The following is a 21,167-nucleotide window of genomic DNA, read 5'->3' on the forward strand; positions in this document are numbered from 1 at the left end:
TAAGGAAACAAAGGACACAGAGAAGTCGGTTGACTTTCCAGAGGTCACACAGATGACAAGTGTCAGAATCATAGCTTGAATTCAAGTTGTTCAGCTCTAGAATCTTTATTATAGCTTGAGATGTGTACCAAATGCCCAAGTAAAGATGCTACTGCTAAAAGGAAACAAAGTTATGAGAATGATGAAGAATTATGGGGGAGAGATGATGAGTAGTTGTCTCTTTGCTTCCTCAGACTCTGACCTGCTTCCTATGTTGAAAGAATTCCCCGTATGAGTCTCATGAGAAACAACATCTTTCTTCCCCCATGGAAACAGAAGTTCAGACATGACTCACTTTCCCAGCTTCCTTTGCAGCTATAGCATAACCATGTGGCATGGGTTCAGCCAATTACATGCAGCTACCTTGGAGCCTGGGAACTAAAAAGACAAAGAAGCAAGTACAGCTGATTCTGCCATTGCTGCTGCAGTAGCAGTGATATTCCTGGGGACAGCAGATGCAGCTGAGCATTCTGCTGTAGTAGCCATGGTGTCTTCAAGGACTACCACATTTCTTCATATTTTTTTGGCTGTGATTTTGATGGTGAGGTCATCTTTTCTGTTTTTCTGTTTCTTGCACTAAAAATCCTGAGTGATGGGAGAAAGTGAGGCTTAGATATGGTGCTAAGGAAAGATCCTTTGAAGAGGTGATACTTAATTGAGTTCGTGTGTGTGTGTGTGTGTGTGTGTGTGTGTGTGTCAGAGACAGAGAGGGACAGATAGGGACAGACAGGAAGGGAAATGAGAAGCAGTAATTCTTTGTGGCTCCTTAATTGTTCATTGATTGCTTTCTCATATGTGCCTTGAATGAAGGGGGGGCCCTACAGCAGAGCGAGTGACCCTTTGCTCAAGCCAGTGACCTTAGGCTCAAGCCAGCGACCTAGGGCTTCAAGCCAGCAACCTTTGGGCTCAAGCCAGCAACCATAGGGTCATGTCTATCATTCCATGCTCAAGCCGGCCACCCTGAGCTCAAGCCGGAGGAACCAGCGCTCAAGTCTGTGACCTCAGGGTTTTGAACCTGGGTCCTCTGCATCCCAGTCTGACGCTCTATCCACTGCTCCACCGCCTGGTCAGGCAAGGTCCTGAAAATTGAAAAGGAGCCAGCCATGGGAAGAACATGGAAAGGAGTATGTCAAGTAGAGGACAAAGCAAATCCAAAGTTTTGAAGTGGAAAAGAGCTTAGTGTGTCCTAAGAGCTGGACAAAGCCCAGTGTTGCTGGAGAGTAAGAAGGAACAGGGAGAGGCCGTTTAAATGACGTCGTCTTTCTCAAGGAGCCAAGATTCCAAACCACCTCCGTGGAGCTCCAAACACTCCATTCACCGCCTCCCTGTTGCCTTTCCCCTCCCCCACCTCTGGAACTCTGCGCTCTTGTTATGGTGGTCATGGTTATGGGCGCTCTGTTTCACGTACTCTTCACAACAGGAAGGAAGTGCATGTGGTTGGGGGTCCCTGCCTCTTCTTGTGGAGGACCTGGTCTAGGCCAGGGCACCAAGCAGGAACCATGCCTGTGTTGACAGCCCCGGCTGAGCACAACCAGAACTTGCGCGTTGGGGCTCCCGCATGGCGTGAAGCAGCCCAGCACCAGACGCTGAAAGCACACCAGCTGACCAACCGCTGCGGGCGGGAGGTGGTGACCATGTGGCAACCCAAGGACAGAGTGTGGGACCCACACGTGGCACACCACCTCTGCCGGGCTGCCCACATTCTGCCCTGGCGCTTCCACGTGGATTTGGTCAAACACGGTGGCACCTTGGAGAAGCCACCGCCGGGCGAGGGCGTCACGCTGTGGAAGAGCAAAATGAAGCCCCCGGCCTGGCAAGCACGCCTGCCGCTTCCCTTGAATCGCGATGCGCACGCCCTGCAGACCTCGGCGTTGGTGCAGGCGCACGCGCGCGGGGCGCGCCTCACCGCCGCTCGCCTGGGCCACGCGCAACAGCAGATCAATCGGCAGCTACGGCTGCTGCAGCGCCAGCGGGAGATTGCTGACCACAGGCTGAGTGAGGTGCGCAAGGGCCTGCTAATTAACCAGCAGAGTGTCAAGCTGCGGGATTACCGGCCCAAATCTGAGAAGGTGGGACCACTTCCCCCCCCCCCCCCAAGCCCTGTCACCAATACTGACGCCTTCGCTCAACCTGGGAAAAACCTGCTCCGTAGAGAACACCCCTCCCAGGCCCCAGGCCCAGTAAGTAAGGGCACAATATAATGAGGACACCCCCAAGATGAGGTGCCTTGGCCCCCAGGCCCAGAGAAGGAGAGCCTCCCACCATGGGGATGAGATCCTCAGCCCCCTTACTCCAGAGGGAATATGTTTCCCAGTCCCCCAGCCAGGGAGAGAAGAGGGGACCCCAGAGTCCCATCTAGAGGAAATTCTTTCCAAACAGTGAAACCCACAGCCTCCAAGCAGGACATGCAAACACCCATCCTGTCCCCAAGCCCACAGGTGAAACCTTCCTGTGGTCATGAGATTCTCAATGCCCAAACCCAGCGAAATATCCATGAAACTCTCCTCAAAATGTGTATAAGGAAAATAAAAACCTCTCCCCAGCCTCGATGAGAAACCCTCCACAGACCTCCTGCTGGGAGAACAGATCCTGCTCGCAGGTGGAGACCCTCAGACTCCCAGCCCGCACACACAAGAGCTACACCCAGCCAGGGAGAAAAAGTGAGAGAGACCCCTACCTAGTCCCAGTCTTGTGAAAGGCTCCTCCAGAGTGAAACTCTAGACTTGTACCCCAAAGGGCAGATATTTCAGCCTTCCTAGGGAGGGATGAGACCACACTCACAGGGTGGGATTCCTAGTTCCAGCCTCCAAATTTAGAGAGTTAGACCTCTAAAAGGCAAGCTTTCATCATCGCTATAATGAGAATCCTCACTTCTAGCCAGGGAGGGGAGATAAGGAAGGGAGACCCCGGCCCTAGAGAAACCTTCCCCCAAAGAAGTCCTCTTCATCCCAGCTCACTGAACTTCTGTAAAAGGGAGACACCCCAGCCCCGCTTTCTAGCCCTCTGAAAGGATAAAGCTTCTCAGAGAGACCCCCACAGGTTGGGAGTGCCCCCAAGTCTATTCTCCAAACCAGAGTTTATGAGGTTGGCAAACCCTCTGCCATCCCAGGAGAAAACTCCTGCTGGCACTCCTCTGAGTGTGACCGTCTCTCCTCCCTTCCCAGGTCCCTGACAAGGCTGACAGTATGCTTACCTGGGAGAGAGAGGAGTTAAAAAACATGAAGAGGAAAATGGAGAAAGACATGGAAAAATCAGAGGCCATGCTCAAGGTCGGGAATTCCTGGGGCCCAGTGAAAGGGACTGGAGGGGAACCCCTGGCTGTCCGACAGGCCAACTGCTCCAACCCTGGGGACCAGCAACTAACGTCTCAACCCACCCACCATGACTTGACATTCATTCACTCTGTTTCTGCTTTGCTCTGAGGCATGGAGTTGCTCTGAGGACTGGGCCTCAAAATAATAATAAACACCCTCTCTGTGCCAAGCCCTGTGAAGTCATTGAGTTAGCTCTTTAAAGTACTCCTGTAAAATAGCAACTGCAGTCCTCTATTGGAGATGGAGAAACTGAGGCTCAGAAAGATGGTCTCCATCAACGCACAGGACTAGCCAGTGGCAGGATTGTGGTTTCAGGTCAGGTATCTTTTTCCCCTCAGCTTTAGTGAGGTGTAATTAACAATTTAAAATTATAAATATATTTAAAATGTATAACCTGATGATTTGATATATGTATACACTGTGAAACAATCACCATAGTCAAGGTAATTAACATATCCATCACCTCATAGTTACTTTCCTGTGTGGTGAAAACACTTAAGTCCTCCGTATGAGCAAATTTCAATTATAAAATGCAGCATTGTTAACTATAGTCAAATTGTTGTATTGTACATTAGATCTCCAGAACTTACTCATCTTGCATAACTAAAACTTTATACCCCCTGACCAACATCTTCCCCATTTCTCTCAACATCTCCCCATTTCTCCCTTTCCCCAGTCCCTGACAACCGTCATTATACTTGGCTTCTCTAAGTTTAACTATGTTAGCTTCCATATATAAGTGAGATCATGTAGTATTGGTCTTTCTGTATCTGGCTTATTTCACTTAGCATAACATCCTCCAGGTTCACCTGACCAGGAGGTGGCACAGTGGGTAGATCATTGGCCTGGGCCACTGAGGACCAGATTTGAAACCCCAAGCTCGCTGGCTTGAGTGCAGGTTCACCAGCTTGAGAGCAGGGTCACCAGCTTTAGCATGGGATTATAGACATGACCCCAGGGTTGTGGGCTTGAGCCCAAAGTCACTGGCTTGAAGCTCAAGGTCACTGGCTTGAGTAAGGGATCACCGGCTCAGCTGGAGCCCCCTGATCAAGGCACATATGAGAAAGCACTCAATGAACAACTAAGGTGCCCCAACAAAAAATTGATGCTTCTCATCTCTCTCCCTTCCTGTCTGTCTGTCTCTATCTCTCTCTCTCTCTCTCTCTCTCTCTCTCCCCCTTTCGTTACAGTATATGTATCCTCCTGGTTCATCTATGTTGCCACAGAAGGCAGGATTTTCTTCTTTTTTAAGGCTGTTCTGTAATGATGGTAGAAGTAGTATTTGGATGAGGATCCACGTGTAATAGATCCAGGGGGAGGGACTCGGAGGACCACAGAGGGCTGGCGATACTGAATAGAGGAGAGGCAGGGAGACCCCGAGGCTAGGGGCAGGGTGAATGCAAGCTGAAGAAGAAAGGGGTGGCACAGGAAGAGGAGTTGCAGGGATAGCCAGCGCTACCTCTCCACTTTACAGATGAGAAAGTCGATGAGGGAGCAGCTTCCTCTGGGTGCCAGAGCAAAGCCAGACACAGAACCTAAGCAACTGACACTCAGGACAGAAAAGCTTCCACCAGCTCCTCCCCTCGCCCACTTCCACTGAAGGCTTCTGGGAGAGGCTGGGAGGGTGGGATACCTGAGCTTTGGCTTGGAAATCTTTTCTTTCAGGCTGCAACTGGAACAGAAAGGGTCAGTTCGGAGGCAGAAACGCACTGCAGAGCCAGGCAGAAAAATCAATTCCAGCCACCTCCCCAAACCCCCCAGCACACTTTCTGCCTTCATCTATGCCTCTCTTTCCTTTCTTGCCCCCAGACCCTGGCGTCCTGCTGGGACACTCTGGACTTCTGCTGCAAGGAGAGGCTCCAAGCTGTGGACTTACTGAACAAGCCACTGGACAAGCTTCTGGAACAGGCCGGCCGCCACTCCTGGGTGAACCTCTCCCGCGTCCAAACCCCGAGCACTCAGGGTCAGAAAACGCCGCCTCCAGACCCCGTGGGCACGTATACCCCAGGTAGGCCTCTACAAACAGGAGTCCAATATAGTGGATACTCGCCCCGCTTCTCACACTCTCTCCCCAGGGCTACTCATACTCATCCCACTAACAACCCCAGTTCTTCGTAAAGAACACTCCCCACAACCCACCATCACGTGGCACTAGAGAGAGGGAAGCAGAGAGCAGGGTAGGGGAATGGAGGACTTGGCGCCCCATGCGTGTCCCATGCAGAGTGCGCCACGGCGCTGTACGAAGCCAAGCGACTGTTGATGGAGTCGAAGGACATCTTGCAAGAAATGGCAAAGAACGAGGAGGACATCCGGGAACAACAGCAGCAGATAAGCGACCGTGTGTGCGCCTCGCTGGCCCAAAAGATGCAAGAGACCTCGGAGCTGAAGGTGCGCGCGGGCGCATCTCGGAGGTGGTGGCTGGGAGTTGGAGTGGGGGGCCCGAGGAGGGGGACGCAGGAAGAGAGGGGACCAGAAGCCAGCGTGATCCCCCTGCGCTCCCACCCACCCAGGACAGAATGAACATGACTTTAGGATTAATGAGGGGAATTGTCCACCGGTGCATTAAATTCAACCAGGAGATGTCCCTCACCCACGGCCTTATCAAGGTATGGTTTGAGGGAAGGGTCTGCGCGGAGGAGGCCGGGGATGTCCGCACAGGCTGGGCCTCACTGCTTGGCACACCGCACTCTGACAGGGTCCTCTGTCAAAAAACCACCTGGAGGCTCGAGAGAAGCTGGACAGACCTATGGTTCGCGTGTACCAGAGACATGTGGGCACCCAACTCCCCGAGGCCATGCGCCTCGCCCAGGTACGCCCCTCTCGGTCCCCCCTCCGCGTCTCCCTGCGGGCTCTAGGCGCGGCCCTGCCCTGGTAAGACTTCTTCAGGGCTCAGGTAGGATCCTCCCACCCAGGCTTGTCAGTCCTTACAACTACCGCCCAAATGGGTCCCCGCAAATAAGTCCCCTGTCTCAAATAAGTCCCCTGTCTCAACCTCTGTCCGCCTCACCCCGCCCCACTCACTCAAGACTGACTCCTCTCGGCCCTGCCCTGTCGCTTTTTCAAGCACTTTTGGCCGAGATGTGTCGCCCCCAATCCTATGCGCGTCCCACCCCACCTCTGCTACCCTTTCGCCCAGGCAGGGCCCTTCCGCACTCACACCTCGCCCAGGTATGCCCCCGCCCCCCGATTCTGAAGCCACCGCTTTTTTAGCTGTGCTCCTTTCACACGCACACCTGGCCCAGATGTGTCTGCCCACCCCGCCCCGTCATGGCTCCGCTTAGCCGGCCCCCCAGCACGGTCCCGCCCTTTCTGCAGGGCACTGGCAAGCTGCAGCGCCACATCTCACACTTTGAAAAGAACCTGGAGGGTCTGCTTGCCACGCACAAGAACCTCACCTGCAGTCACAAGGGCAAAAAGACCGGACATGATGTGGATTACGAAGTGATTCGCCTGCGCCTCCGCCAGCAGCACCCGCACGTGTACTACCAGCAGGCGCAGGTCCTGGTTGACGAGTGGAACCCACGCATGCCGCCACCACGTGTGGAGTCCAGCAAAGCCGCGCAGTAACAGGCGCACTCCCTGTCTCAGACTGCATGTCCCTCTTGCACGGGCTGGGCCCTCAGAAACTCCTGGTCTGGTGGCCCTCCCTCTCCCCTGACTCAACCTCCCTTCAAATCGCCCGCCATCTAGCAGAATTATAATTAAAAATAACAATAATTACATTTATTAAACATCTATTGTAGCCTGACTAGGAGGTGGCACAGTGGATAGAGTGTTGGACTGGGACACAAAGGACCCAGGTTTGAAACCCTGAGGTCGCAGCTTGAGCTTGGGCTCATCCGGCTTAAGCGGGGGCTCACCAGCTTGAGCACGGGGTCGCTGGCTTGAGCATGAGATCATAGACATGACCCCATGGCTGCTGGCTTGAGGCTAAGGTCTCTGACTTGAGCAAGGGGTCACTTGCTCTGCTGTAGCCACCACTCCCCCCTATCAAGGCACATATGAGAAAGCAATCAGTGAACAACTAAGGAGACTAAGGAGATGCAACAAAGAATTGATGCTTCTGATCTCTCTCCCTTCCTGCCTGTCTGTCCCTATCTGTCCTTCTCTGTGTGTCTCTCTCTGTCTCTGTCACAAAATACAAACAAACATCTATTGTAGCAATTCCTCATCATACAGCACGTTTTGGTTGTGTATCCTGGAAGTTAAGAGGATGGATGTGAGTGCCAGGTTTCTGGGCATTCAAATCCTGGCTTTCCAAGCTATGTGGCCTTGGGCAAGTCACTGTCCTCTCTGGCCTCAGTGTCTCTACCTGTAAAATGGAAGAGTTTCAGCACCCACCTCAAAGGCTTGTAAGGATAGATGAGCTCATTTGTGTAAGGACTGTAGAATGGTCAGTGCATATTCAATATCCTCAGTGCACTGAGTGGTTATCATCCTCATTTTCCAGTTGAGGAAACTGAGGCACAGTGAGGTTAAGCAGCTTCCCTGGTAGCCTTCTAGTGGAAGTTTATTCTCCCAGACTCCAAGTAGCTGACGTGGAAAGATGGGATTGAGTTCCATTATTCTTTGCTCCAAGTGGGGGGGGGGGTGCTTCTTCAAAATTCATAGCATCTTTATTTCATTTTTTGTTTGAGCCCCTACAAATTCCGGGTCCTGAGCCAGGCCCTGAGAGTGCAGCAGTGAGCAGGACTGATGTGGGCCCTGATCTCAGGGAGCTCACAAGTAGATCAAGTGCAGCCAACATAATTCTTTTGGACACAGCTGTAGCATGGCCTCTTAAAGCAGGGGTTGGAAACCTATGGCTCGTGAGCCAGATGTGGCTCTTTTGATGGCTGCATCTGGCTTGCAGACAAATCTTTAATAAAAAAAAATAATATTAAAAATATAAAATGTTCTCATGTATTATAATCCATTCATTTCCTACCACTCATATTCATGGTTGCGGTGGCTATAGCCAATCACAGCTGTCCTCCAGGACAACACCAAATTTTTATGGATAATGTGTAACGTACACATGTTGTTGTGAGGTCAGGGAGTAAACTTCCCTCCTTTTAATCAAGTAGTCAGCTAGCTAATTGCAGAAACCTTTTTGACGAAGAAGATGGCTAAAAGAAAAAAAGAGGAGTATCGTACTTTTCAGCAGGATTGGATAGAGGAATTCGCTTTTGTGGAGAGAGCAGGTTCTGCAGTGTGTCTAATATGCAATGATAAAATTGCATCGATGAAACGGTCAAATATAAAGCGGCACTTTGACACACGCCATACTACATTTGCATCGAAATATCCAGCGGGGACAGCAGGAAGAAAGCATGTCAAGAGCTACTGTGCAGAGTGCAAGATAGCCAGCAGCAGCTTCGTGTTTGGACCCAACAAGGTGACTGGAATTTGGCTATCTTTGCTGGTGCTTTAGCAATTGTGAGAAATGAAAAGCCATTCACAGATAGGGAGTATGCCAAAACATTCATGCTTGATGTTGCCAATGAATTTTTTGATGACTTTTCAGATAAAGACAAGATAATCAAACGAATAAAAAACATGCCTCTGTCAGCAAGAACTGTTCACAATCGTACCATCATGATGGCAAATCAAATTGAGGCAACACGAGTGAAGGACATAAATGCAGCACCATTCTTTTCTCTCGCTTTGGATGAGCCAACAGACGTAAGCCATTTATCCCAGTTCAGCGTAATTGCAAGGTATGCTGTCGGTGACACACTGCGTGAGGAAAGTCTTGCTGTTTTGCCTATGAAAGAGACAACAAGAGGGGAGGATTTATTCAAGTCTTTCACTGAGTTCGCTAAAGAAAAAAATCTACCGATGGATAAACTTATTTCGGTGTGTACTGATGGTGCTCCGTGCATGGTGGGAAAAACAGAGTATTGGTAGCACTTCTTTGTGAACATGAAAAAGACCCATCCTAAGTTTTCACTGCATCCTACATCAGGAGGCGCTTTGTGCTCAGATGTGTGGCAAGCAGCTTGGTGAGGTGGTGTAACTGGTCATTCAGGTGGTCAACTTTATTGTTGCCTGAGCTTTAAATGATCACCAGTTTTAAACACTGCTGGATGAAGTTGGGAATAACTATCCTGGTCTGCTTCTGCACAGCAATGTGCATTGGCTGTCGAGAGGGAAGGTGCTCAGCTGTTTCACGGCTTGTCTGAGCAAAATCCGGACTTTTCTTGAAATAAAAAATGTCAAGCATCCTGAGTTAGCTAATACTGAGTGGCTCCTGAAGTTCTATCTTGTGGACATGACTGAACATCTGAACCAGCTCCATGTGAAAATGCAAGACGTTGGAAATACAAGCAGTGTCTGCATTTGAAAATAAGCTGGAACTCTTCATCGCTGACATTGAAACAGGTCGTTTACTACACTTTGAAAAACTGGGAGTTTAAAGATGCATGCACAGCAAGTGACCCTGCTCAACATCTTGATCTCCAGCAGCTAGCAGGCTTCACATCTAATCTCCTGCAGTCATTAAAAGTGCGCTTTGGAAAATTTCATGAGTGCATCATCTTTTTAAGTTCATCACCCATCCACACGAGGGTGCAGTGGATAGCACCGACCTGAGTTACATCCCCGGTGTCTCCATCAGAGATTTTGAGCTACAAGTTGCTGACCTGAAGGCCTCAGAAATTTGGGTGAATAAGTTCAAGTCACTGAATGAAGATTTGGAAAGACTTGCACGACAGCAAGCAGAGTTGGCGAGCAAACACAAGTGGGGAGAAATGAAAAACTTCAACCTGTGGACCAGCTGATTGCCAAAACTTGGAACATGCTTCCCGTCACATAACACACACTGCAGCGTGTGAGTATTGCTGTACTGACGATGTTTGGCTCTACGTATGCATGTGAGCAGTCTTTCTCACATCTAAAGAATGTTAAGACCAACCTACGATCACGTTTAATGAATAGAAGTCTCAACGCCTGCATGAAGCTTAACCTCACCACGTATCAACCAGACTACAAAGCCATCAGCAAAACCATGCAGCACCAGAAGTCGCATTAATGGCAAGAAGTACTTTATTCATCACTGGTTAGCAACAGCATAACAATATTATTAAAAAGAATTCAGAGACTTATTGTACTTTAAAAGTGTTGGTCTTACATAAAATGCACACATTTACTTGTATTTAGTGTTAAACATATTGTATGGCTCTCACAGAATTACATTTTAAAATATGTGGCGTTCATGGCTCTCTTCAGCCAAGAAGGTTCCTGACCCCTGTCTTAAAAGAAGCCTACCAACTGCACCTACCTTCCAAGTAAAACTCAGTTTCTCTTCTCTGTTCTCTTAGCCTTTGGACACCCTCTGATTGCAGAATGCATCACACCAACCTGTGATGATCACTGCTGTCCACAGGAAGGTCCTAAGGTGTGGCATACATAGAATAGGTGTTCGTTCAAGCCACAAATATTTCCTAAGCAACTCTTCTCTACTAGAGGCTGTACTCAGTGCTGAGGATGCAGCAAGGACCAACACAGATGTAGTCCTCCCTCATGAAACTGACTGTGCATATACCAAGAATGGCCCTCACAAATATAATATTATCTTTTTGGCAAAGCCAACCAGTCACATGGACACAACGTAGCCCTGCCAACATTTTACAGAGAAAGAACTAAATTTCAGGAAGGTGAACTCACTAGCCCAGGGTCACAGAGCCAGAGACAGACAAATTGAGACTAAACCTGGGTCCGAACTCTCCCTTGCTGCACACTGCAAGCATCAACCAGGGGATCACCAAAATCTTCACTGGTCTCCATAACAACCAAGTGAAGATAGGGTCAATTATGCTCATTTGACAGGAAATACACAGAAAATAGGAGCTGCCTGCCCAGGATCACAGAGCTGAGAAGGAGTAGGGGTGAGGGGTTCAAATTAACCATCTCTGACTCAGGACTATTAGGCATCACAGCCAGCTTCCTTATCTTAAGAGGAACTTCACAGTCTGGGGGCCACTGGGGTCTCCTGGACCTCAAGAACGTTCTTCTTCCCATACCAATCTGGATACCAACAGTAAGTAGATGGCACATGCAATTTGAATAAGTTTAACAAAGAAATGGTAGTTGGTCCTCATTATTCAAAGATCTATTTTTGTGAATTCACCTAACTCACTAAAATGTATTCACAATCCTCCAAACTAACACTATGATGCTGTCCTGGTTATTTCCAGATATGCACAGAACGATGAAAGACTTTAGTAGCCCACCATGGTCTAACAAGACAGGGTCAAACCACATGACACTCAGGCTATTTAAACAAGCATCCAAATGGAATATTACACAGCCATAAAAAAGAATGACATTTTGCCATTTGTGACAACATGGATAGACCTATTAGATATTATGCTAAATGAAATAACTTGGACAGAGAAATATAAATACCATACGAATTTACTTATATGTGGAGTCTAAAAAAATAAAACAAATGAATAAGCTAAACAGAAACAAACTCATAGATACAGAGAACAAATTCTCTATTGCCAGAGAGGAAGGGAACGGGGGGTGGGCAGACAAGGGATTAAGAAATACAACTTTCCAGCCCTGGCCAGTAGCTCAGTGGATAGAGCATTACTGTGCATATGGGCATCCCAGGTTTGATCCCTGGTCAGGAAACACAAAAGAAGAAACCATCTGCTTCTCTACTCCTCCCTTTCCCCCCTTCTCTCCCTTTTCACCTTCCATAGCCAGTGGCTTGATTGGTTTAAGTGTCAGCCTGGGAGCTGAAGATATTTCATTGGTCCCAGTGCATCAGCCTCAGGTGTTAAACTGGCTTGGTTGATTGGAGCATTGGCCCCAGATGGGGTTGCCTGGTGGATTGCCAGTCGCGGCACATGCAGGAATGTGTCTCACTCTCTCCCCTCCAAAAAGGAAAAGAAGAGAAAAAGAAATACAACTTTCCAGTTATAAAATAAGTCATGGGGATACAATATTCAGCATAAGGAATATAGTCAATATCATAATAACTATGTACAGTGATATGGTTACTAGACTTTTTGGAGTAAACACTTTGTAAGGTATATAAATGTTGAATCACTATTTTGTACACCTGAAACTAAAATGCTATTGTATGTCAACTATAATTTTTTTAAAGATTTTATTTATTGATTTTACAGAGTTGGGGGAAACAAGAAGTATCAACTCATAGTTGCTTCACTTTAGTTGTTCATTGGTTACTTGTCATATGTGCCTTGACTGGGCAAGCCCAGAGTTTTGAACAGGCAACCTCAGTGTTCTAGGTCAATGCTTTAACCACTGTGCCACCACAGGGCAGGCTCAACTATAATTTTTTAAAAACCAAGCATTCTTTTCTTTTCTTTCTTTCTTTCTTTCTTTCTTTCTTTCTTTCTTTCTTTCTTTCTTTCTTTCTCTATCTCTCTTTCTTTCTTTATTTCTGAAATGTTTATAAAACTAAATTTAATGCAGCAACATTGATCAATAAGTACATAGGTTTCAGGTAAATATTTCTATGGCATTTAAACTGTTGATTCTGTTATGTGTCCATCATCCAAATTCAAATCCAAGCATTCTTTCTGAAATCTCCTTAGTAGCATGTTTTTTCATATTTTTGTTTTTTCATTGGTGATTTTGCTGTTTAAAATAGGCCCTAAGAGCGTTTCTGAAGTGCTGTCTAGTGTTTCTTAGGTGAGGAAGCTGTGATGTACCTTACAGAAAAAATGCATTTGTTAGACAAGCTTTGTTTGGCCTTGAGTTCAATATTAGTGACTCATACTAACATATAGTTTTATTGAACAATATGTGTTAACTAAGGCATCTTTAGACAGAACAACAGGGTTATGTCTTGATCAGGTGACAAAAATGTTGTGACCAGAGGCTTGCAAGAACCTATCCCTTATATTTCCACTGGGAGCAACGGTTCCTATTGGGGCAACTTTATGGAATATAATGAGTGGAAATAATGAGAATTGCCTATTTTTGCAGAGGAGTAGGCAGGATGTAAGGACAGTTCCAAGATGCTAGTTATTGTGGGAGCTGCCTTTGCCTTTCCTAAGTCTCAAGAGATAAGGTGGTCTGAAGCAGTCAGTCTTGCAATGCTGCTGAGTGGATGCCCCACCCCTCTCTCTCTCTCTATTGGTCAGTGTTCCTATGGTTCAAAGCCAGACAGGAAGCCCACTGGTACAGTCTATACATCCTTCCAGGGCACAGAGCCGCCTCCACCTTGCTGACTTTTGAGCCTCTTGCCAGGTTTCTTCCGGAGCCAGGTAATATGCCACCCTCATTCTTGCTGACACAGCCTGTTTGTCACCTCAGTCACCCAGTGTTCCCCAACAGCATTTGCACAACTCCCTCAGTTGCATCAAAGCTGAGATTTTAGCTGCTGCCCCAGGGTGAGTCATGGACACCCAGAAGCCTCTCAATGACACCATAAAGTGGGTGTCATCATTCCCACGTGAAAGATGAAGAAATAGGCTGTGAGCAGTGGCAAGATTTAAAACGCCACCCAGCAAGTGAGGGGGTAAGTCTGGACTTTAAAGAGTGTGGCATCTTCTTCCACACAGGGATACAACACTGCCCCCAAAGAATGGCCCAGGTACCATCCTCCTGAGAACATCTCCTGGTCCACCTTCTAGACCTACAGAATCTGAATCCCGAGTGCAGTGCCAAGGGCTTAGCATTTCTAATGAGCATTCCAGGCCCTCCCAGAAATCCAGGAAAATCTCTCCATCTCAAGATCCTTAACTACCTCTGCGACATCCCTTTTTGCCATCTAAGTTAACATATTCAAAGGTTTCAGGGATTTGATCATGGACAATTTTGGGAGTGGGAGGGGAACATTATTCAGCTTACCCCAGTTTCAAAATGCCTCCAAGCATTTTCACGTGTTACTCCCTCGGCTTAGAAAATTCTCTCCCACAGTGTTGGATCAGTGGATGGAAGTTATACCCATTCTGTAATGCACTTCATGAATTGTTTAAGAACACTTATTACAAAGATGTTTCTACAAATACTACTTGCAAGCTACATTGAGGGAAAAAAATTAAAAAGAAAAAAATTTTCTACCCCTTTTCCTGTCTAGCACCATAAGTTTTCCTGCCCCATAGATGGTCAAACTTCCATTATACATTTCCATAGCATCCTGAACTTTTCCTTTATAATTCTCATCCTATTTATTTGTGACAATCAGTGTCTGAGGGTAGTTTAGGGTAATGCCTTAGTTTAGGGTGCTCTAGAAGCAGACCCCAAACAGGAATTCAAGTATAAGAAGTTTATCTGGAAGACAATCTCAGGAAACCCCCAGATAGGAGCCAGTAATAGATATTATCAGGTTATCATATGGGCAACTGAGGCTCAGTTCTGCAGGGACCCCTCTGAGACTGTGGAAAGCATGTACCTGGTATTCCAGCCAAAAGGCAAGAGAGCTGGCATGTTTACTTACCGATGCTAGTCAGTCATTGATTGAGGACTGCTCCTGGGGGTGAGGCCAGCACCTCTGGCCTGCCTCCTGCATAGGCTAAGCCAGCTTTTTTTTTTTTTTTTTTTTTGCATTTTTCCGAAGCTGGAAACGGGGAGGCAGTCAGACAGACTCCCGCATGCGCCCGACCGGGATCCACCCGGCATGCCCACCAGGAGGCGATGCTCTGCCCATCTGGGGCATCGCTCTGCGGCAACCAGAGCCATTCTAGTGCCTAAGGCAGAGGCCATGGAGCCATCCTCAGCACCTGGGCCATCTTTGCTCCAGTGGAGCCTCGGCTGCGGGAAGGGAAGAGAGAGACAGAGAGGAAGGAGAGGGAGATGGGTGGAGAAGCAGATGGGCGCTTCTTCTGTGTGCCCTGGCCAGGAATCGAACCCGGGACTCCTGCATGCTAGGCTGATGCTCTACCACTGAGCCAACTGGCCAGGGCCCAAGCCAACTTTAATGGCCAGAGATAACCATCAGGCAGGGAGTTGCAGGAGTTAGCAAGTAGAAAGGCCATGGCAATGGTGCTGAGGAGATATGGAGGTAGCACCAATAACATCCGCTACAGGGAAAGATCCTATCTGTCTTACTCCCCTCCATCCTCATACTGGGTAAATACTGATTACAGTGGTATCTTGAGATATGAATTTAATTCATTCTGTAACTGAGCTCGTAAATCAGTCAACTCGTATAGCAAACTGCTGATTCTGGACCCATGAGCCAACGCGCCAACTAGCGGCAGCTTCCCGAATCAGGACTTGTATCTTGGAATTTCGCTCTGATCTCAAACAAAAATATGACCAAGTCGCAGCTCATATCTTAAAAAAAATTGTATGTTGGTCTGTTAGTATCTGAAGGTATCATTGTATTTGAATTAAATAAACAGATTAACTTAAAGTTTGCAGAGTGTTTCTATGTGCATTGCCTTATTTTTTCACACCAACAAAAACAATAATTCTTTAATAACCAAATATCATAGTCAGCATTCAAATTTGTCCAATTAGGTCACTTTAAAAAAACATTCTGGCCCTGCCTCGTTGGCTCAGTAGTAAAGCATCAGTCAGGTGTGTGGATGTCCTGGGTGGGTTCAATTCCTGGTCAGGGCACACAGGAGAAGTGACCATCTGCTTCTCCACCCCTCCCCCTTTCTTTTCTCTTTCTCTATCTCTCTTTTCTCCTCCCACAGCCATGGCTCAGATGGAGCAAGTTGGCCCCAGGCACTGAGGATGGCTCCATGACCTGGCTTCAGATGTTAAAATATCTCTTGCCAAGCAACAGAGCAACGGTCCCAGATGGACAGAGCATCAGCCCCATCAGGGGTCTGCCAGGTGGATCTTAGTTGGGGTGCATGCAGGAGTCTGTCTCTCTACCTCCCTACTTCTCACTTAAGAAAAATAAAAAAAAATTTTTTTAAACATATTCTTCAGAGCACAATTCCAAATAAGGTCCATACAGTTGTGCATTGCCTTATTCAATTTTCAGTTTTAGAAATGCATAGAAAATTGACACAGACTCATAGAAACAGAGAGCAGACTGTCAATTGCCAGAGGGGAAAAGGATTGATGTCTAGGTGAAAAGGGTGAAGGGATTGAGAAGTACAGATTGGTAGTTACAGAACAGACAGAGTGATGTACAGTACAGCATAGGGATTATAGTTAATAATATTATAATAACTAGATATGGTCCCAGGTGGGTACTGGAAACATCAGGGGAAACACTTTGTAAAGTATATGATGCTCTCCTTTCCCTGCTGCAGCAGCAGCAGCCATGAGTAGGCTCAGGCTTCAGAAGAGGCTCGACTCCAGTGTCCTCCGCTGTGGAAAAAAAAAAAAAAAAAAAAAGAGTCTGGTTGGACCCCAATGAGACCAATGAAATTGCCAATGCCAACTCCTGTCAGCAGATTCAGAAGCTGATCAAAGATGGGCTGATCATCGGGAAACCTGTGACTGTCCATTCCCGGGCTCGATGCCAGAAAAACACCTTGGCCCATAGGAAGGGCGGGCATATGGGCATAGGTAAGCAAAAGGGTACTGCCAATGCTCGAATGCCTGAGGAAGTCAACTGGATGAGGAGGATGAGAATTCTTCGCTGGCTACTCAGAAGATACCGTGAATCTTAGAAGATTGACTGCCACATTTGCCACAGCCCGTACCTGAAAGTAAACGGTAACGTGTTCAAAAACAAGCGGATTCTCATAGGACACATCCACAAGCTGAAGACAGGCAAGGCTCACAAGAAGCTCCTGGCTGACCAAGCCGAGGCCTGCAGGTCTAAGATCAAGGAAGCTCGCAAGCGCCGTGAAGAGCGGCTCCAGGCCAAGATGGAGGAAATCATCAAGACTCTCTCCAAGGAGGAAGAGACCAAGAAATAAAGCTCCACCTCTCTTACCTGTACATAGTGGCATTGGCAATTACATGGGTCAATCATCCAATAAAGTAGCCTTCATCTACAAAAAAAAAAAAAAAGTATATGATTGGCCTGACCTGTGGTGGCGCAGTGGATAAAGCGTTGACCTGGAATGCTGAGGTCGCCGGTTCAAAACCCTGGGATTATGGCCCTGGCCGGTTGGCTCAGTGGTAGAGCATCGGCCTGGCGTGCAGAAGTCCCGGGTTCGATTCCCGGCCAGGGCACACAGAAGAAGCGCCCATCTGCTTCTCCACCCCTCCCCCTCTCCTTCCTCTCTGTCTCTCTCTTCCCCTCCTGCAGCCAAGGCTCCATTGGAGCAAAGATGGCCTGGGCGCTGGGGATGGCTCCTTGGCCTCTGCCCCAGGCGCTGGAGTGGCTCTGGTTGCAACAGAGCGACGCCCCCTGGTGGGCAGAGCGTCGCCCCCTGGTGGGCGTGCCGGGTGGATCCCTGTTGGGCGCATGCGGGAGTCTGTCTGACTGTCTCTCCCCGTTTCCAGCTTCAGAAAAATACAAAAAAAAAAAAAAAAATCCCTGGGATTACCTGGTCAAGGCACATATGGGAGTTGATGCTTCCTGCTCCTTCCCTCTTCTCTTTCTCTCTCTCTCTCTCTCTCTCTCTCTCTCTCTTCTCCATCTCTCCTCTCTAAAATGAATAAAGTCTTAAAAAAAGGTATATGATTGTCTAGCCACTATTCTGTATACCTGAAACTAATATGAAATAATATTGAAAGTAAACTGTAATTGAAATTTTTTTTAAAATGCCAAGATTCCTTTGTAACCATCCAGTTCACATGACTTTGTTGGTTTCCCTACTATCTTTCCAGTTTTCCTGGAAATTAAGAGACTGGCAGAAGAAGCAGTACAGCATCATCTAGGGGAAAAGTCAACCTGGGCTTGACCCTTCCTAGCTTTGTTACCTTAAGCAACTTGCTTAACCTCTCTGAGCCTCTGTTTTTTTGCCTATACAACTGTGAATAATACAAGTGCCTCTCACCAGGTTGCAAGTCACTGAGTTTTTTAATAATTTGTTACATAACAATAGATAATAAATCCAGGCCCATATGTTGCTGACTCCTTAAAAGAAAACAATGTATCTATATTTCTGATATTTTGCAGTACCCATGCCTACACAGAACCACAGTGAGGGACTGCTGTTTTTCCCCACCAAATATAATGCTGAACATAATAACCTTACTTATGTGGGTTTAGCATTTAAATATACATCAAATTTTAATTCTGAGAGCCAGTTTTCTTAAGGTGAAATTCCCTCACAAGTTAACAAAACATGTTTTAAGCTTTCAATTTTTTTTTTTAATTTTTATTTATTTATTTATTATTTTTTAGAGAGACAGAGAGTGAGTCACAGAGAGGGATAGACAGGGACAGACAGACAGGAACGGAGAGAGATGAGAAGCATCAATCATTAGTTTTTCATTGCGCGTTGCAACACTTTAGTTGTTCATTGATTGCTTTCTCATATATGCCTTGACCACGGGCCTTCAGCAGACCGAGCAACCCCTTGCTGGAGCCAGCGACCTTGGGTTCAAGCCGGTGGGCCTTTCCTCAAATCAGATGAGCCCGCACTCAAGCTGGCGACCTCGGGGTCGCGAACCCGGGTCCTCTGCATCCCAGTTCGATGCTCTATCCACTGCGCCACCGCCTGGTCAGGCCAAGCTTTCAAATTTATTCCTGAGTTTTTAAAACCATTTTTCAAAATGGAGATGTAATTGACATATAACATTGTTTCAGTTTAAGGTGTACAGGCACACCTCATCTTATTTAATTTTTATTGAATTTATTCTGATGACATTGGTTAATAAAATTATATAGGTTCTATGTGTACAATTCTATAATACATCATCTGTATACTATATTGTGTGCTCACCCCTTAGCCCCCAAAGTCAAGTCTCTTTCCATCACCATAGATTCCCCCTTTTCCTCTTCTCCCTCCTCCCTTTCCCTCTGGTAATCACCATACTGTTGTCTGTGTCTGTGAGTGTTTCTTTTCTTTGCTTAATCCCTTCACCTTTTTCACCCAATCTCTCAAGCCTTCTTCCCTTTTCCTATCCATGAGCATGGTATGTGCTTTTCTTTATTTGCATATTCTTCAATGTCTTATAATAGATTGAGTGCAGATCTTTTACCTCCTTGGTTACATTTATTCCTAGGTATTCTTTTATGCAACAGCAAATGGGATTGTTTTCAAACTTTTATTGGTGCCATTTTTCAGATGAGAGTTAGCATGTTTTTTAGCAATAAAGTATTTTTTTAAGTGAGAGGAGGGGAGATAGAGAGACTCCTGCTTGCACCCCAGTAGGATCCACCTGGCAACCCCGTCTGGGGCCCATGCTTGAGTACTAAGCTGTCCTCACTGCCTGAGGCCAGTGCTCAGACTGACTGAGTTGTCCTCAGTTCCCACAGCAACACTTGAACCAATTGAGTCATTGGCTAAGGGAGGAGAAGAGGGAGAGAAGGGGGAGAGGGAGGGAGAGAGAAGCAGATGATCACTTATCCTGTGTGCCCTGATCAGGAATCGAACCCAGACATCCATACACACAGTGATGCTCTACTCATTGAGCCACTAACTAGGGCCAGTAAAATATTTTTAATTAAGATACATACTTTTTTTAGACATAATGCTATTGCACACTTAATAGACAACAGTGTTGTGTAAATATACCTTTCACATGCACTAGTTAACAAAACAATTCATATGACTGACTTAATTGTGGTATTCATTTTATTGCAATGGTCTGAAACCAAACCAGCAATATCTCCAAGGCTTGCTTGTACAATCAATTGGTTTGATAATTTTATGTTGCAATACAATTGCCATTGTAGTATTAGCTAACCCCTCTGTCACATCACATAATGAACCATTTCTCCTAGTGGTGGAACAATTAAGATCTAGTCTTTTAGCAAGCTTAATGTTTATAATACAGTTTTGTTGTCTATAATCACTGTATGTGTGTTAGACCTTTAAGACTTATTTATCCACTAGTTGCAAGTATGCACCTTCAAAGAACATCTTGAATTTTTCTTAAGCATAAAAAGCTCACTTTATTCCCAGAGAAGGAATTCTTTAATAGTCTTCCTGGAAAGGTTTGCCATTTTCTAAAGACCAGGGAATGCTCAGAGTTAACTCTTTTCCTCATTTCATTATAGTGGTTTTAGATCACTACTCTCCTGTTTGGTTTCCCATACTGTTTATTGATGTGGATGGGGCAGATAATTTGTTCTTTTGTTTACTGACTGCCAGTCACCAAATCGGACCTATTGGAAGGAACTTCTCATCACCCAGAGGTCCTAGAGTTTGAGGTGGAAGTATTTATTTATTTGCTTATTTATTTTTAGCAAGAGAGAGAGAGACAGAAAGGGAAACAGATGAGAAGTATCAGCTCATAGTTGCAGTATCATAGTTGTTCATTGATTGATTTTTCATATGTGCCTTGACTGGGGGACTCCAGCTGAGCCAGAGACCCTGTGCCCAAGGGTTTTGAACCTGGGTCCTCAGCATCCCAGGTTAATGCTCTACCCACTGCTACACTGCCTGGTCAGGCTGAGGTGGTAATATTTATAATGGGTCCTTGAGTGTCACCCTAATTTTTAATGGGTCTTGAGTGTCACCACTCCTAACATGTTTCTGTATTTCCTTCTAGGATTTGCTCAAGAATTTTTTACTTTACAAACTCATAAAAGCAAAAACTAAAATGGTGATTGCTAGGGACTTTGTGGGGGAGGGTAAAATGGGGGAGATGTTGGTCAAAAAGGACAAACTTTCAGTTATACAAGATGAATAAGTTCTGTACATCTAATACAGTGTGGTGACTATAGTTACCGACACTGTATTATATATTTGAAATTGATATTAAGTATTTGCATCACACACACACAGAAGAAAATCATAACTATGCAAAGTGATTATATATTAAGTAGCTTGACTGTGTCATTTCACCATGTGTAAGTATATCAAACATGAAGTTATA

The 21,167-nt window shown here is 46.5% G+C and overlaps 1 protein-coding gene and 1 pseudogene across 1 annotated transcript; both read left to right on the top strand.

Annotated features, from left to right (window-relative positions):
• The first annotated feature begins 1,538 nt into the window (after positions 1-1,538).
• Positions 1,539-6,926, top strand: TEKTL1 (tektin like 1). The gene is made up of 7 exons (XM_066361055.1): positions 1,539-2,108; positions 3,204-3,308; positions 5,163-5,361; positions 5,575-5,741; positions 5,864-5,959; positions 6,049-6,162; positions 6,669-6,926. Exons 1-7 carry the CDS (start codon positions 1,539-1,541, stop codon positions 6,918-6,920), a joined length of 1,503 nt encoding a protein of 500 aa, XP_066217152.1. The 3' UTR covers positions 6,921-6,926.
• Positions 6,927-16,540: 9,614 nt separating this feature from the next.
• LOC136389254 (large ribosomal subunit protein eL19-like) lies at positions 16,541-17,208 on the top strand (annotated as a pseudogene).
• Positions 17,209-21,167: the final 3,959 nt, after the last annotated feature.

This window comes from Saccopteryx leptura, chromosome 1 (assembly GCF_036850995.1).
Source record: "Saccopteryx leptura isolate mSacLep1 chromosome 1, mSacLep1_pri_phased_curated, whole genome shotgun sequence".
Classification (NCBI taxonomy): Eukaryota; Metazoa; Chordata; class Mammalia; order Chiroptera; family Emballonuridae; genus Saccopteryx; species Saccopteryx leptura.